The sequence below is a fragment of the Varanus komodoensis genome, unplaced genomic scaffold (assembly GCF_004798865.1).
Source record: "Varanus komodoensis strain SLA01 unplaced genomic scaffold, ASM479886v1 scaffold16, whole genome shotgun sequence".
Classification (NCBI taxonomy): domain Eukaryota; kingdom Metazoa; phylum Chordata; class Lepidosauria; order Squamata; family Varanidae; genus Varanus; species Varanus komodoensis.
In genome coordinates, this window is record NW_025335468.1 from 1,989,585 (window position 1) to 2,006,833 (window position 17,249).

The 17,249-nt window shown below is 42.1% G+C and overlaps 3 protein-coding genes across 6 annotated transcripts in view; 2 read left to right on the plus strand and 1 right to left on the minus strand.

The window, feature by feature from the left end:
* Positions 1–382: 382 nt before the first annotated feature.
* Positions 383–8,144, plus strand: ODF3 (outer dense fiber of sperm tails 3). The gene is made up of 6 exons (XM_044425972.1): positions 383–491; positions 2,423–2,620; positions 3,243–3,344; positions 4,922–5,043; positions 6,004–6,141; positions 8,055–8,144. The coding sequence occupies exons 1-6, from the start codon at positions 383–385 to the stop codon at positions 8,142–8,144; spliced, it is 759 nt and encodes a 252-aa protein (XP_044281907.1).
* Positions 8,145–9,742: 1,598 nt separating this feature from the next.
* On the minus strand, positions 9,743–13,622 carry BET1L (Bet1 golgi vesicular membrane trafficking protein like). The gene is made up of 4 exons (XM_044426083.1): positions 13,565–13,622; positions 12,704–12,795; positions 12,523–12,579; positions 9,743–11,441 (listed from the first exon to the last, which is right to left on the minus strand). Exons 1-4 carry the CDS (start codon positions 13,581–13,583, stop codon positions 11,274–11,276), a joined length of 336 nt encoding a protein of 111 aa, XP_044282018.1. The 5' UTR covers positions 13,584–13,622; the 3' UTR covers positions 9,743–11,273.
* A 112-nt stretch (positions 13,623–13,734) lies between these two features.
* RIC8A (RIC8 guanine nucleotide exchange factor A) overlaps positions 13,735–17,249 on the plus strand; it is a 32,722-nt gene continuing 29,207 nt past the window's right edge. Inside the window, exons 1-2 of one of the 4 annotated variants that reach the window (XM_044426024.1) lie at positions 13,735–14,028; positions 17,068–17,211. The gene's annotated coding sequence lies outside the window, so the exon portion shown is untranslated. Of the gene's footprint in view, positions 14,029–14,049; positions 17,212–17,249 lie in introns of those variants that run through there. The other 3 variants (XM_044426022.1, XM_044426020.1, XM_044426021.1) reach the window with 3 other exon arrangements.

Below are 17,249 nucleotides of genomic sequence, written 5' to 3' on the forward strand. Positions count from 1 at the left end.
GAAAAACCCCAGCTCCTGGGTTCACATGTATTGACATTCCACAGTTTAAATAATCCAGAGTTCACAAACCACGGGTTCTCTTCCTGAGTTGTCTTAGGTTAGAAAATCATGGTTTGTTAGCATGACTGGATTTATGCATCCTGACAAATCAGGATTCAACAACCTATGAGTTAAATAAACCATGGATTAGCCTTATATGCAAACCAGGGCAACTCCTCACATTCATATTAAATAAGTAGACACAAATTCTGCCAGCCCTATGTCATCCTTGAAAGAATTTAGAGTTTTTCACTGAAATACACAGAAGGATATACCTAACCCTGCGCTTTAAAGAATCCAGCCTGCCTTTTTCATTTCTTAGGCTTTGGAATAAGCTCCCATCATGAGTAATGGAGGATGGGTGGGGACATGGAGGCCTCATCGTCCCAGAGGCCCAATCATGGCCCAGTATACCAGCCCTGGGCCCAAATACTACATACAACCAGGCATAGGTAAGTAGGAAGAAAGAAACCTTTTGCTGTTCTTTTTTCAAGGTGATTTGATCATGCCTTTAAAAACTGTAGGAGGCATCATTAATTTCTCTCCCATCACTTTTCACATGCAGGTGAACCATCCCCACTTGGGGAACAACCTTCTGAGATGACATGCTGTGCAAACCCCACTGAAAGGGATGCACACACTTTTGCGAAGCTCTCATTTCAGCGGGGTTCATTCAGAAAAGTTTCCTAGTAGATTGTGCCTATTTTTCCTGATATATACTCATGAAATGAGAAATTATACTAACATATTATTCTCTATGAATTTTGGAAATAGCAGAGATGACTCTTTTTTACTGGTTAAGGCTGAATGTTACACTTCTCGGGCCTGAAGAATTTCTGAAGGTCATCCTGCCAAAGTCCCACGGGTGACATTCATTCTTGATATGACTGATTGACATACAGCCTAGATTCTAATCAGGGTTCTGTGGATCCTGACATGCTGTCATCATGCCATACAAGCCCCCAAAGAACAAAGAACCTGAAAGGCCACATTGGAGACCAACAAATAGATCATCTCGTAGAAGCTTTCCTAAGACAGATCCTACTTTGTCAGATGTATATAGAAGCACAAAATCCAATATCACAAGACTCCCGGAGCCAAACTATCTGAACAGTGAGAGAGTTGTCATCAGATTTTCCTACTTCATGTTATTTTCCTAACACAGCAGGGAATTTAATTACAATGTTGTTCCTTATACTAATGCCCCTGATGGAGGTGAGGTGCAGTGTCCTGACAACTTGAACAAATCATCCTGTGGGGAATGGTCCAGGCACATCAAGCTACCCCGACAACTCATGGATTGTCACAGGGGTTGTTGTACCCGCAATGAGTTGTTGTGTCATCTGAACCTATGCAACAGACCCCATCATATGTACCAGGAACTGTCAAGCAAGACAAGAGTGATAAAAATCCTTTGCTGCTCTTGCTGACCCCGCCTCCCCTCCCCAGCAAACTGCCGGGGCAGCTGCCTCAGAAGTGCCCCAGCAGCACTTGGGGCAGCTGGCATTGGCTTGCTGCCCTCCCCACCATGATCATGAGCTGCTTTGGGCTCACCCTCCCTGCCTTCCCCCCCCTCGCATTTTGTGGCAATTGTGACCTCTAGCTTGACACTGGTTTTTGCAATCCCCATTCTGACATCCACTAACAGCCCCTTCAAAGTGTCCAAGCAGTATGTTGGTTACAAACACATATTTAAATCATTTTGTACCCCCAGTGTGTGCAAATATTTGTGTGTGGGCCGTGTGCCTGTGTTTGCATGTATGTGTATGCTTTTTCACAAGTATGCACCTGCATGCTTGCCGAAGTCTGAAAATTTGGAGACTTGCCTCAGCAATGCTCAGGGAGCTACCTGCTGGCAAAGTGCAGCAGGTACCCATCCTGGTCATTGATCCAGAGGGACTCCAAACAGCCATCATTTCCCCTTTGATTTGATAGCTGTCAAAAGGCAAGCTGTCAAGCTGGACCAAAAGCACAAGCAAACCATGCTTGCAAAAAGGGATGATGGTATTTGCAACTCCTCCATGGCAAGATCCTCATTTCATTTCATTTCATTTATTTCATTTTTATTTTATATTTTATTTTGAGACTTGGCTGTTGAAGTGTGATCACACTTTTCCACTTGTTCTTGAGGCTATGTGCTGAAGAACATGGCCAAATATGAGCCACCCACTTGGAAAAGGGCTTGATATTTTGACAACTGGCTGTCAAAATTCTGGTCCCTTTTAAAAGGTGAAGCATTTTATAAGGAATGATCTGGGTCCACATGACACAACAATCCACCATGGCTTTTCACCCAAATGGGTTGTCACATGGTATGAACCCAGGCAGCATGGCAACCGTTTGCACCGAAACCATTTGGATGTAAGAGGCTTGTGTTTTTCAGGTTATGTTTCTCACATCCCAACCAAAAGGAGAGCCCCTGCCTATAGTTTGGGTGGTTCAAGACCTCCTGCCAGCAAAGACTGTCCTCCAGGTCCTTACAAAGTGCAGGGCTCCATGACTTGCAGGGGAAGGAAATCTGCTCCTGCTTACACAATGGCTGGTCGCCCCAGAGTGAGAGTGGAGACTACCCCAGGTCCTGGTGAGTAGCACTCCTCCATCCAAGGGATGTTTCAATTGGATCTGCTCCCCTAAGACAGTGGAAAGGTTTTAGCGCGTGAACGCAAAGACATCTTGTCAGATCAGGAGATGGAACAGATTCTGTCTTACTCAGTTTCACCTTTAGGAATTATTTCTAGTCCACAAGAATATTTTCTCAAAGGTGTATCTGGGCATCGGGCTAAAAGTGGCCTCAACTCATACCCCTGCATCTGGTATATCGGGTGTACTTGGCTTAAAATATGCAGAAAATATAATAAAAAGGTGCTTCAATGGATTGCTAATATGTACACCCAGCTCCCGACTGGATAATAAATCATAGGGCCATTTTTCTCCACCATTTCACACATAGCTTAGTGCACAAGATGTACGTTTGCCCTTTATATTACTTTAAATTACCTTAAAATTACTTTATATACCTTAAAACCAGATCTGGTGAGGGTTCCCCCACCCATCCTCCCTGCTCATAGAAAATACACTTTTCAAAGTGCAGGATTCAGGAGAGAGGCGCTCAAAGATTTTAGTGCATAATTTTAGTACCCCATCTAAAGGGGTAAAAAGTGGTTTTTGATCTAATGTCAACCATTGCTCTCTCTTTTCCCCAGCCTCATACTCGCCCGAAAAGGGGCATAAAATTATCTATAAAACTGCCCCTGTGCATTCCTTGTCATGCAGGACTTCTGGTGCGAAAGTGGACAACACACCAGGTAAGATGCATCCCTTGAACTTGTTTTGTGATTTCCTTTGAAGGAATCTGTTGCAGCAGCTTCTATACACTCACTTGCTGTCCACACTACTAAATTGTTGATGCCAGGTTAAGACATTCCTGCTCTTCCAGGCTTTTAACATAAATGGAAACATAGAAACAGAGCGAGTCAGAAGGGGTCTCCTGGGCCATCTAGACTGACCCCCGTCTCCAGCCAGCTCCACTTGTGACATGCCTTCCATGTGCATGTCTAGCCTATCCTTGAAAATAAATAAATGGTTTCAAACTTTCAGCATTTGGGGGGTTCATTATGGTGATCCCTGCAATGTGATATTGTATTTCATGCTATGCTGACATGTCTATAAGATTTATCATGATTTTACTTATAGCTTAAACATAAAGAACAGATTAAATAATCATTTTCTTAGATATTTTACCTTTACCGTAAAACACCTAGAAAAAAAGTATTTTATTCGAGTACAATCAGTTTGAGGCACAGTTGCCTCCCTGAACACAGGGGTATGGAATATCCTGGCGGAGTGCAGAGGCCAAGTTCGCCTGTCTGCCCTCCTCCCATTGAGGCGGCTGTACTTCTCCCCCACGTCCCACCTTGGAGCCAGCGGGAGGGCAGGAGAGGCACTCCCAGAACACTCCATGTGCTGGTGCAGCCTGTCTCCCACCCCGCACTCTCTTTCCTGCCCTGGAAGCCTGTTTCTGAGGCTGCTTCCGTCAAGGGCAATGCTCTCTGCCCTGGCTGCAGGGGTGGGAGGAAGGCACGCCAAGCTCAAAGCCCCACTGCTGACACTTTACCAAGTTTCTGCCATTGGACCTGGACTCCAGAGAATCTTGTGACCATCTAGGCTGCCTAGCATCCTTAGAACTGTGCGGTTTATAAATAAATACGTTTTAAGGACTTGACACAAATGAATTCCCCTGTAGTAGCATGCACGTCCATTTGAGCATGTTCACATGGATGCAAGCCCAACTGAGCAAGGCAGGACTTCCTCACAAACAAGTGACCATAGGACTGTAGTGTTACGATTCCTTCATTTAGGAAGGTGTTTTCTGATGGCGGGGAGGCCACGGTGGAGGCTGCAGTGCTACGTGTTCAGTGGCTGGTTATACACAGTATTTATTTATTTTATTTATTAAAACATTTCTATGCCGCCCCTTGTCGTAGCCTCGGGGCGGCTCACAACATAATAAAATACACAATAAATTAAAACAATAACAATTAAAATATATACATTGGAATAAAATAAGCCGCCCTGGCCAAATAAAATTCAATGATATTAACATTTAAAATGCTGCTTGTCTTTTTAAATGTTAGGATTTGAGCACTGCAGAGACTGAGCAGCACCCTCCAAAGGCCCCTAATTTAGAAAGCAGCAAACATTCAAAAGTAATTTCTGATGCATTAGGGTGGCTTGATGTGCTCAAAGAAAAATAGGCAAACACTTCCTAGTCTTACCAAACCGTCTGGCAAAGCCAGCATAGCATTTTGGAGCCCAACCATTATACGCCTCTTCTGCTGGCTCTGTGGAGGCTCCTCACAGTGCCCTTTTTTCCCTCTTTCAGGTCCTAACACCTACATGGTCCCTGCAGTGCTTGGATCTCACACAGCGGCCACCTCTGCCAGCCCTTCTTATTCCATAACAGGGAAGAGCAAACTCGGGCGGTTTGATGAAGATCTTCATAAGGTAGGATCTGTAGGCTCATTTCATGTCTTGTTTCTCTGTAGTTACCAATAGTAAAATCAAACAAATTTTGGAGTCATTTGTTTGAATCTTTATTCAGTAATTAATATTTTACTCTAACTCATATTGTTGCTTAGCTTATACCTGGTGTCATATCTTGTCCTACATCTTTGTGCTGAAATTACTTCTTCAAAAACAGGTATCAAGTTGATTGTTATGTCCTTTAGCCCTAACAATGGACATCACAGGCTAAAGGACATCACACAACATTTCACAATTGCTTCACCTTTGTTTTGTTCCTTTTTGTCAATTTTCCACTTTACAATCAACTTTAATTTAGTTGTCATGTGTAGACTCTTTGTTTTGGTTTACCACGTCATACCTATTTTCAACTTTGCTTTTTAATTTTTTATCTGAACTGATAGATCACACATGACCAAGCAATATGAACATATGGATATGGATATACTGAATACTTTCAGTGCATCCATCAAAAAGTAGCAGAACACTAGCCATTATATGGAAATATTTTATTGCAATAGCTCAAGACATGAATCTATTTTTTCTTGAATAACAGATCTGTTGGAAGACAATGAGAAAGGGAAGAGAAAGAGATATTTGATAGGGATTTAAGGTTTTAGAGGCACTTGTCTCAGCCAGCTGAAGCATAAAATTGTGACCAGTACTGCACTCTTGTACACATTTACCAAAGAGTAATCTGCACTGAACTCATTTCGATGCATTTCTGAGTAGACATGCTTATAATTGCACTCTTAGGGGCACAAATCAGGATGAACTAGAACACAGAAGGATGTGAAAATGAGACGGTGCTTTAAAAATGAGAGAAATGGCTGCTGCTAGTACTTCAGTATAACATAATTAGCCCCTCGGCTTTCCTAGGAAATTCCAAGATTCAGGCTATACATTTTTAAAATCCTTGGAAACCCTGCTGTTTTCTTCTAGACCCCAGGTCCTGCCGCATATCAGAAGCCAGCCACAGAGATCTACAAAAAGAGGGCACCGAAGTACTCAATGGGTGGCCAAATCAGGAATCTTCAAAATAACAAAATACCTGGACCTGCAGACTATGAAGTAGGAAAGGTGTGAAAGAGCTTCCTTCCTTCTATTTTTAATTGTTTTCCATTGTTGCTGATTATCTACCCTGTAACAGACATCACATCCTTTCCTGGCAAACAGCATGAAGTTTGCCAGAAGATAATGGAGAGGAATGAGTGTAGATTAATTGTCCAGATGTAACTGGAAAAGAAGTGAGGGGCTGATATGGGGTAGCTTAGCAATACCCTTCAGTTTTATGATTCCAGAGGTCAATACCTTTGAGCAGCTTTCACTAACCTGGTGCCCTCCAGATGCACTGGATTGCAGCTTCCATAATTCCCGTCTCCATCTCCCACTCTGCATTTCTGCTTGATGGTCCCTTTTGGTTGTCTACACTAGTGGGGGGGCACTGCATAGTATAAGTTATATCCTTACCTCTGCAGTCCTCTCACCTCCCTGTCTACAAGAACACCTCCTTTACTTCCACTCCAAAGTCAAATTCCTGACCTTGCAGTGGCAGCCTGTGCTGTTCTTTCTGTATTAGCCGGATGCGGGGAGGGCAGGCCTGGGTCCTAGAGCATGGATTCTCGGATCTGAGATAGGCATTCTGTTTCCAGCCTTGGTTCTGGGAATCCAGAGGATCCTGTGCCCTCTCTCCATATGATGTGTAGGAGCCATAGGGATGCTGCCTTAAATTGTTTTTGAATTTTGTACACTATCTTAAAATACATTATAGTTTTGTGTTGTCATTTCGTGAACTGCCCAGAAATCTTCAAATATTGGGTGGCACAGAAATGAAATAAAGGCAACCGTAATAGTAGGCATGGCAACATCTGTCCTGAGCACATGGACATGCAGCATGTGAAGGGACTTGTGGTCTGAACTTGCTTTCTCAAGGCATCTGCTTTAGCAGGGCTTTGTTTTTGTTTTGCCTGTTCGTTTGTTTTACAAATTTTAGTCTTAATTTTTAGTCTTTATTCCTTTCCTTCTAGGTTCCACAATCCATGGGGGGTGGGGTTGGGTGGAACAGAAAAGAGATAATTTGTGAAGGGGTATAGAAAAGAGACACAGGGATGTAGGTGGCGCAGTGGTTTAAACTGCTCTGCTGCTGGGCTGGTTGATCGAAAGGTTGCCAGTTCGAATCTGCACAACGGGGTGAGTTCCCGTTGCTCCGTCCCAGCTCCTGCCAGCCTTGCAGTTCGAAAGCATGCAAATGCAAGTAGATGAAAAGGTACCACTTTGATGGGCAGGTAACAGCGTTCTGTGAACTTCGGTGTTTAGTCATGCTGGCCACATGACCATGGAGACTGTCTGCGGACAAACGCTGGCTCCCTCGGCTAGGAAACGGAGATGAGCACCGCCCCCTAGAGTCAGGCATGACTGGACTTCACATCAAGGGGAAACCTTTACCTTTATAGAAAAGAGAAAGTCCTGAAAAACTGCCAAATGCATCCCAGGGCCCTGAGAAAGATGGCAAAGTTATCTACCTTTGCTCTAGAATGACTTGAAAAAGCATTTTAGTGAAACTTATTGGAGGACTCTGAGCTGCCAAGATCTTACAATGCCTTGGGAAATTTTGCACTGTTCATGTAGGCCCTGCAAAACCCAATCACAACACAAGTGAATATTCTTTTGTAGCAAGAACACATTGGGAAGTGGTCACATCATGGCAAGTGGCTGTTGCGGTGAAAAAACATTCACATTTCTCTATAAAAAGATATGTACATTCAGGGACTCAAGTTCTTCAGGTTATCTAACCCCCCCCACCCCCCGTTTCATTGCCTGGGCTGAGTTTCCCAGTTATAACCCATTATACTTACTTGCACTTAACATTCCTCATTCAGAAAAGCAGCAGGAAACAGCCTGTTTTGCCAAGAGGATAGATTCAAAAATAAAAATGATTAAGAATAGGTTAATGAAAAAGTAGTCTGCCTCACCTTATGTTTTCTTCCTCCTAGTTGTCATTGACCAAATCTTGCGCTCCAGTTGTCACTTTTGGAATAAGACACTCAGATTATACAACACCTGTGATTGTGGATGTCTACTGAACTTGTTCCTTGCACAGAAGCAAACTGATTTTTCTACTGCCATATCATGTTCCTCCACATTTTAAAGCTGCCTATTTGCATGGCATCTAAACCATCAGCAGCTGCTTGACTGTATTTTTACAGATACCAGCACTGAAGGACCATTTCAAATATTCAGAAATTGATTATTGTTCAAGACTGAAATTCTCATCTCGGACTAAGGGATGTGCCAGTTTCCTCTGGGGATGAAGGAAACTTACAAACATTGCAAACTTACTTGCTACTTTGAGCCCCTTGAATACACTTGTAAATTTTGACACTCACGTATAGACATGGTGTCATTCTCCAGAACTTTGGATTCAATATATTTTATATATACATGTTTATGAAAAATGCTATGTGGATTCCTGATCCAGAACCATTTCATGGAACTTGTTTATCCTTGCAATAACTCATATAAAAGTACTTTGTATATTCCTTTTACTGTCTTCAGCTGTGAAATGTGTTAAAAAATAAATCAGGAAATCAATGTTTATTTCATGTCCCAGCTATTCAATACAAGCTCACTCTTATCTTTAGAAGGCACCCTATGAAAATTGTAAGGATGGAGCCCAAAGTAGAACATTTGCGCTTTTTCACAGAACGCATAGTAAAGATTCAGATATAACTACGATGCTTTGCAATTCACTCAGGAATCAAGACCCTATTCTTAACACAGCAGCTAAAATCACTGACCCTGCAGTGACTATTTCTGCCACCCTTGCAGAAACAAAAGGTAGAAATAGTAAAAATGAGGTTTCACCAGTTTCCTTGCTTGGTATCCTTTGCATATTATGTGTACTCTCATGGCAACCCTGAGGAAGACCATTTTACAGATGGGCATCCAAGGCTGCAACAGCTATTTTCCCCACAAGATCATACACTGAACTCATAGAAGAGGCATATTAAGCAGTATAGCAGTATTTGTAATTCCTTGATAAATAAAAGTCTCCAGGAACCAAGTCCTCCTCTCTGTCCAGTTAACCACAATTCAGCTAGGAGGCTACATCCAACACTGGGCAATCAGACCTCCTCACCTCAGCACACTTCTCAAGTCTTCCCCAAAGGATTCCCTAATGCTCCAGAGGAGAGCCGGTGGGGGGAGGGGGGAGGGGAAACTACAAGAGAAAAAATGAAATCTGCCTTATTAGCCACTACCCTTGTATAAAGTTATCAGACACGATTGTATTTTACCCACAAAATAAAATTTGCATTTTATCATACTCTATGATGAATGCATCACTTAAGAGAACTTCCAAAAGCACACACCTCTTGTTTCTTAAGCAAAAGGACCCTAGGTCCAAAAAATGATGCAGAGGATCTGTAAATAGATTGCTCAGTGCTTTGTTTTTTTTTGTTTTTTAGAACTTTAAAAGCAGCCACAGGGCCTATAAATTCGATTGGCACAGCAGCACTGGGGAGGTAATTAACCTTTCCCTCAAAACAGAAGCAATTAATGCTAATTTGAGGAGAAACCGGTATCTTGTCTCCCCTGCCCCCCACCCCCCAGAACTCACAGCTGTGGAAGAAAAGATTTTGAGTGCATGGGAAAAGAAAGGGTTAAATATGCATTCTTCCAGTTTTGCTGTTGTGATGATTTTATTTAGGAAAAATGTTTATACATAATACTTCATCCAGTAGATTTTAGTGTAGTGAACAACAACGATAAAAAGAAACTAAAAACAGGCCTTAGTAACATCTTACCGTATTTCACAATGAATTCTTGAGGCAGGTATACTTGCAGAAAATAAGGTACATTAACAAATGTATTCAATTTGTTTAATTTTATTCTCAAGTTAACTTACAGGCGAAGGTACTATTGCTATGGGGAAATGTAATGAAATAGTTGACAGCAAGGGCAAGATTCACCCAAGGTAGAATATTCACTCAAATGCTAAAGATGAAGATCAACAGGTTGTACCTGCCAAGACATACAATGGATTGCCATTGGCAGCTTAATGACAGAATGCCAGGCAAGACACAAAAAGCTTAAGCTGTAATTCTAAACACATTTGCTTAGAAGCAGCTTAGTTCTCAGTCCACATGCCTTGAATTGCAATGTTAAGTAAATACAGCTTGGCCTTAGTTTTGCTGTTAATACACTGTTGGAACTCCAGGTACCAAAACCTTGGAGTAAATATTAAAACTGAGGAGTGCTAAAGTTGTAAGATTTCAGGAGAGGGGAATCATTAAGCAGGAGAGTTCCTGTGCAATCCTATATATGTCTGCTGAGAATTAAGCCTTGCTGAGTTCATTGACACATTGCCAAGACAGTTTGCATAGGACTGCAGCTTCAATCTAGAATTAGTGAATCAATTAAAAAAAAACCACCAAGGAGGAAGGTTGATTAAAACAATTTTTTTTAAATGAAGGTATTTTAACTTGTTGTAAGATTTGTTGTCAAAGACAAATGTAAATAATCTAGCCAAAAACAGGAAGGAAAAATGAAGAAGTGATAACACCATTTATGTAAGTTTTCATTTCACTTCATTCTGAGTATTTTGAACATACTTCTGTTCTAGAAAGCAAATCCTTAAGAACAACAAGCAAAGATGATTTAGTAAACTTAAATGTTGATATTTCCAGGAAGTGGTGATAAAGTTAAACAATTACATTTGAAATAAGTTGTCCAGAAGAGCAGTACACTTGTTCCCAGGAGATGCAGGTATCATAGTATCATAGTACTCCAGGTGATACTTTTTAAAACTCTAACTTGAGTATGGGACCATTTCTGCTATGAGATTTCAGGATTTTCCTGATGAACCATAAAACTATAGGAGACCGCATTGCCAGCATGCTTTTCCTTCTGCCCAGCAGAGACAGAAAAGTAATGTATGAAGGCTTCATTTCAAGGAGTTGAATTGTGCTGTATTTAAGCCTTCAGAAGTAGTACTTAGAGAAAACAATATCCTATTTTAAGTAAAGAAATCAGCTCAGGACAATTGAAAGAGAACACTGGAGTCCATGTTGGAGACTGTGGATCACTGTGAACATTTGAACAGTTCTTCCCAGGATGCACACTTGGCAGGCTCCCAAAGTTTTTTTCCCCCTTCATTATCAGGGGTTTGCCCCACTTTAATAAACATTCAGTACAAATCTTGACAATCCCTCTCAAGTCCGTGCTCTTGTCACCAAGTAATAGAGGATGAAGAAGACGGCAACTAGTCCAGCAGAGACATAACAAAGAAGTTTGCGATTGTCCCTTCCTGATCGGGTCATAGTGGAGAAACGCTTCACGCTCCCCGTTAAAAGACCTGTCACACTCATAAAATCAGAGTCCTAAAACAAAAAGGTAAAATAAGATACTTAGAAGATATTGCTTATTGAAACAGATAGCTCCTATATTCTCAAGCAACAAAGAAAATTATATTGTTGATCTAGAGTTCTTTCAAATTCCATGTTAAAGGAACTAGACTATTTCAGAGAGAGAGAGAGAGAGAGTTCAGTCAATCCAAATTCCATTTACTGCTGCTTAACTCTTTGAAGGGCAATTTCTACTAAACACAGACATATGCACACACATTCCAACATAAATACATCAGATAGATTTAAAATGTAACACTGCTAACAATTTTATAGCACTTTAGTGTACCAAGTATCCTCATAACAATAGAATGAAAGTCACTTGCCAGATGTCTTTCTAGTGAGCTATACGATAGAACTGAAATTTGAACCTAAATGTCACCATGGCATACAATGGTCAGAGCAAGAATGCAAAAGATGCAAGTTATTACATGTGATTTCGCAGACTGAAAACATATCATAATGTTCTAGTTAGCATAAAACCAAAGTTGAACCCATCTAAAATTAAGTTTTGCTAAACAATTTTCAGCTGGCATTCAAAAGTTTCCTACATACTAGAATTAGATTTTAAAAGCTCAGCAAAGACTAATTTCTTTTTTAAAAAAATAACATACAGTACACAATTATTCTATAGTATAATTGCCACCTGCGTCCCTTACACAATTATTCTATAGTATAATTAGATACTGTGTCGCTAAATTTCAGGGGTGCTTCCAGAGAGGAGTTCCCATAGTGCAGCTATTCCATCTTTTCTTAACAGATCTCAGAACAAAGGGTGCATCCACATGTACACCCAGTCACTATCAACAGAAGTCTAACAGGTTCAAGTTTAATCCCTTTTGGTAAAGAGATGAATGAGGACAGCACCATATCTGTTACCAGGACTATATAACATGGAGTGATTTTTCTCTCCACAATCCACACAGCAACCTCCTGTGTGAGAAAAAGGGTGTAACCAACTCAGGAAACCGGTTTCCATAGAAATCAATTGCCCTTTCCTAGATAAGGATCTCTGTATCTATTGGGTATTAGTACTATAGTACTAATAGATGCTTACCATGCCATCCAAGTAGTGATTTTGATCTTCCACATCTTTGTCAATATCTAGCGCAAGCTATCCAAAACACAGAAACAAACAATGGTTACTTCTTTACTTGTTATTTATATGCCCATCTTTAGCACCTAGTAACACAATCACTTTGGTTTAGGAGTAAGCAAAATTTAAGTGATGTACAAACCGTTTTTAGCCGGGTGACTTTAGTGGCTAAGTTTTCTGTCATGCGCTTATTTTCATCATCTAGCATATCATCCACAGCGCACGCATTTTGACCTGAAACATAGATGAATCACATGACATAGATACAGCTAAGTAAACACCCAGCTGTTGAAACAAAAGGATACTGGCAAATCTGTGGGTTCTTTTGTGCTACTAGTTTAGATCTAGGCAGTTTTCACAACCACAGAAACACAGCAGCTTCCTCCTTGCACCAAACAAGAAGTGCACTCGAGGGAAATGCAACGAATTCCACGTCTCTACTGAAAGCCACGCTGGTAAAACAAATCCAGTTCCATAAACAGTACACCTAGCCAACATCTCTTATGCTCTGAAGCAACACTGTTTTCTTCCTTGTGTCCCAGCCAAGGCCTGTAACTGGCAGATGAAAAATGGGAGAACCGGACAACCCAGCATGAGAGAAGGAAGAAAGGGAGATGGAGTAGTGGTATTGTCGATGGCTTTTTTGTTCTTTGTTTTGTTCCCTTTTTCCTAGTTGTACCTTTCACAACCGCCTGACACAAATTCCACAGGCAAAGCTGCCGCCACCGGCAAATGGCCTACGATGGGAAAACTGCTTTGCGTTTTGGATGCTTAGGCAGCTCCAAAAAGTACAGAAGCCTCGACCAAGGGAAAAACGAGACAGCCCTAAGCTGAGAAGGGGTCGCACACGACTGCCTTTCCCTCCCTTACTCCCCACCCTGTCCGAGAGGGAAACCCCGCGGGGCAGTAGAAGCAAAGCACTGAAGCAAAACACGCCCACCTCTCCCGAAGGCAGAGCAGCGGCATTCCCGTCCCGTCCCCTCCAGCCCTCCCGCACCCTCACCTCGGCCCCAGTCCGCCATGGCTGCTTCCTGCCTCCGTGTCCCGCTCCGCCCACGAGAGCAGGCCAAGCGGCAGCCCGCTTGGGTGACGACGCGGAAGGCGTGCTCTGCTCGTGCCCGCCTCCCTTCCCCGTCGCAGAAGCCGGGAGGTGCTCCGCCGGAAGGCGGGCTGTTTCGGCGGAGGGGAGAGCCAGCTGGGCGCCGCGCCGCCTCTTGGGGCTCGGCTTTCGCAGCAGGGGAGCAGGAGAAGAACGCGCCCCTCTGGCTTCCCGGCCCTGCTTGCCGCCAGCCCATGCAAGGGGGAAGCCCTGCGGAAGCTAGGCCGTTCGTTGCAGCGAGGCTGGCTCAGGGCGCGCCCGTCGAGCCCTCCATGGCCTTTACGGAGGCCTGCGGTGCATCTTGGATTTTCCGTCTCCTGGATCACATTCTTGTTTGTTACGTATGCCACCTCTGTTAAAGTAGACAGGTGATTAGGCACAGTTGTTGCTCCTTATGTACGTTACCTCTCGCTCTTGTTGCTCACAGGCCGGAAAAACGAAACTCCTGCCAGTGTGCTCCTCTCTTGAATTGCAAGGGTCGCTTGCCATTATTTTGGTAGCAGGTAACCACACTTTGTCACTAGCCAATCTTGTGCAAGCTTAGACAGAAAAAAAATATTCTGCAGCTCCCAGCATTCCTCACCTGGCCATGATGGGAATCTTAAGATTTCATTTTTGTCTAAATATACATAGGATGATGCCCTAAATGGCAGGAGATCGAACTTCTGCGAAATGGAAAGCTGTAGGAGCTTCTAATGTACAGCAGGTGAACGTAAGAATATTGTTAATGCCACTGCCTTAGAATATATAAGCCAAATGAATGAGCTACCATGAGAACTAGGTATTCTTGCCATACTCTTCCTGTTTTGGGTAGGTAAATATTAGCTTAAAGAAATACATTTTATTAAAGTGTAGAACTATTTTGAAAACACGTTTGTCCCCCCAATCCATTGAATTTGTAAATGCCTTTTCTTCAGCTAAATGTATTAGACAGTTTTCTTGGATTTGGTACAGTACATTTTGTTGACATTGCTTTGGTATATAACGCCAAGAAAAAAATAGGACTCCGAGTGTAAATTGCTTACATCACTCTGAAGTCATGAGGTTTAGGTCAGAATCTTATGGGCTGAATTCAAGATCCGGATTCTGTGACTGGCAGGATTAATCTGTTTTTTAGAGAACCACCTTTCCCCTCAGCTCAGTTGGGTCCCCTGACTTCCTATGTAATATTTTCAGGGAACTGGGAAGGCTGCTGGGGGTATGAGGGAAGAGGGAGATCACATCTACTACCTCAACTGTATATATCTAAATCTGGATCCAACCCACGTATATTTACAAAGGAAAGCCCAGCCTTGGAAAAAAGGAGGGGCAAACCCCCCACTTGCCAAGATGCCAGAATGAAAATCTTCCTGGCAAGTAAGAATATATAGGTAGCCATTCAGCAAGTCTTATAGCTTGTTGTCTTGCAGAGCTCTGTGGTGCCAAATTACCTGAGCAAGCATAGCTCCCCTCAGTAATCTGCATCAAATACTTTTACTACACTGATTTAGCTGTTCAGATATGAATACTTCTGAGTAACAGTTGCATTTTATATTACTAAGTGGGAATATTACTAATAATATTTTATATTACTAAGTGGCAACATTTTCCCTTTTCTTGCATCTAGCAATCCTAGGTGCAGCATTATGTGATTTGTAACTATCACATAACCCCCAAAGCCAATTCGAATGACTGACCAATGGCTCTCGACTTTGTCTTAGGTTCTGAGCATGCAAACCCTGCAACTTCACTATCAAGTCAGGGTTTTTCCTCCTCTATCCTAACAGCCTGATTTTGTTTTTTAAATTAATACCTAGCATGTTTTAAAAACAAAAAAGCCTAGAGCTCTCCAAAGCTTTGCATCATTTTTTGTCATAAGAAATGTATTACATCAATGTGGATTTAGGAGTATATTCATTTGGATGAGAAAATCAGCCTAGAAATATAAAGTTGAGACAAAGACATTGGCTTATACATTATTTTCTTTTGTGTAATCCCTTTGATGTATCCTCAGTGAGACTTGCACAACAAAGTTAGTCTAGTCTTGCAAGGGTTGTATTGTTGCATTAAAAGACCAAAATAACCAATTCAAGATTTTAAAAGGATTGCACTTTCATGTACATCACTCAGTTTTTCTATACTTAATTTTTGTATATTTGGAGAATAGAAGCTGAATGTTGATTATGACTGAGGTGATGTGAAGCATAAGGAAAGTTTCATCAGTGGTGACTCATCCATACATTCAAGTTGTCACCTAATGTGCCCATCAAGTGATGAAAATGCATGTGTGAATCAGCCCAAATTCATTACAGTTTGAGTGCATTTGCACATTATCTAGTGCTGTACAGTAAAATTTATTTCTATATAAGTATACCTGGGAGCAAACCCTACTGTACTCTGTGGGGTTGCTTCTGAATGTATGTGTATAGGATTGCCCTGAAAATAAGTATTTGCACACACAACAGAACCACCAAGCATTTTCTTTTAGTACACTTCAATCATCTTGTCATAGATCAAGAGTAGTTAAAATAGTGATAGTATTCATCATTCTGCCCCACCCTGCTTATATCCAGACAAAATGTTAGGGGCAGTTTGCTAGGACTGGAGCACCTTGCTGTCAATGGGCATGTGCTGAAATAAAGGTCCAGGGCCCCTGAGGATATCTGTGGCACCTGATCCCCCTGAGTTAGCTGGCTTTTTGCTCACATGTGCTTCACTTCCTGCTGCCCCCCCCCCCTTGAATTTTTCTGCCAGAGGGATCTTTTTCCAAAATCAAATGCCCTCCTCTCCCCTGCCTATCTTCCATTTTACAAAAGTCACAGAGAAAGAGTTCAGGGCATATGGAAATCAGCATGTGCTCATCTGTGCATCTTTTTTGTTCTGTGGGCCTGAGTCCTGGATCTTTTAGCTACCCAACACCACTCCTGTTTATATCACATGTGGAAATGCAATCATTCGGAAAAGCTTTGCATTGCTTGTTGGAATAGAACTATAATTTGTACCAGTTATTCCTGATTCCGTTACCTGGAGAAAAAGGACATGAACTTGCAGACTATCTCTCTACACAAGAGAGTTTAAAGCATATTTTGGCATTGTTGCACCAGGTGGGATTCTGAATAACCTTGTAACCGAATAGAGGGTTTCATAAGTCTCTCAACTCCAAACCGAAATCAAAATCCATGCTTTTGAGTGCCCTAGTTGATGTCGCTTGCCATTTTGACGGTTGTCGTGGAAACAAGGTCAAGAACTTAGTGCAGCCAATCAACTGTCCAGTACCACTTCCGTATAGTTTTGCATTCATTCTTTCCCATCAACCTTGGAAAAAGCAGTAGCAGAGTTAGTGGAAGGGGTGGATCTCCAGAGGGATCAGTTTTTTCTCGGCAGCCTGCTGTTGTGATTCCCCACTGCGCCCTTCGCTTTTCTGCTAGCAGGATTTTCCAGTGTGAGCACAACAAAGCTGCTCTCTACATTGGAGGATTCGAAGAAGGCTGCAGAGTTGCTGCATTCAGGAAATGAAGCAGGAAGCCTAATCGAAAAGTGCGCGCCCAAAAGGTGGCTACGCTAAAAAGAAGGTAACTTGTTTAGCCCCGGTTAACTGGCTTGATGTTTA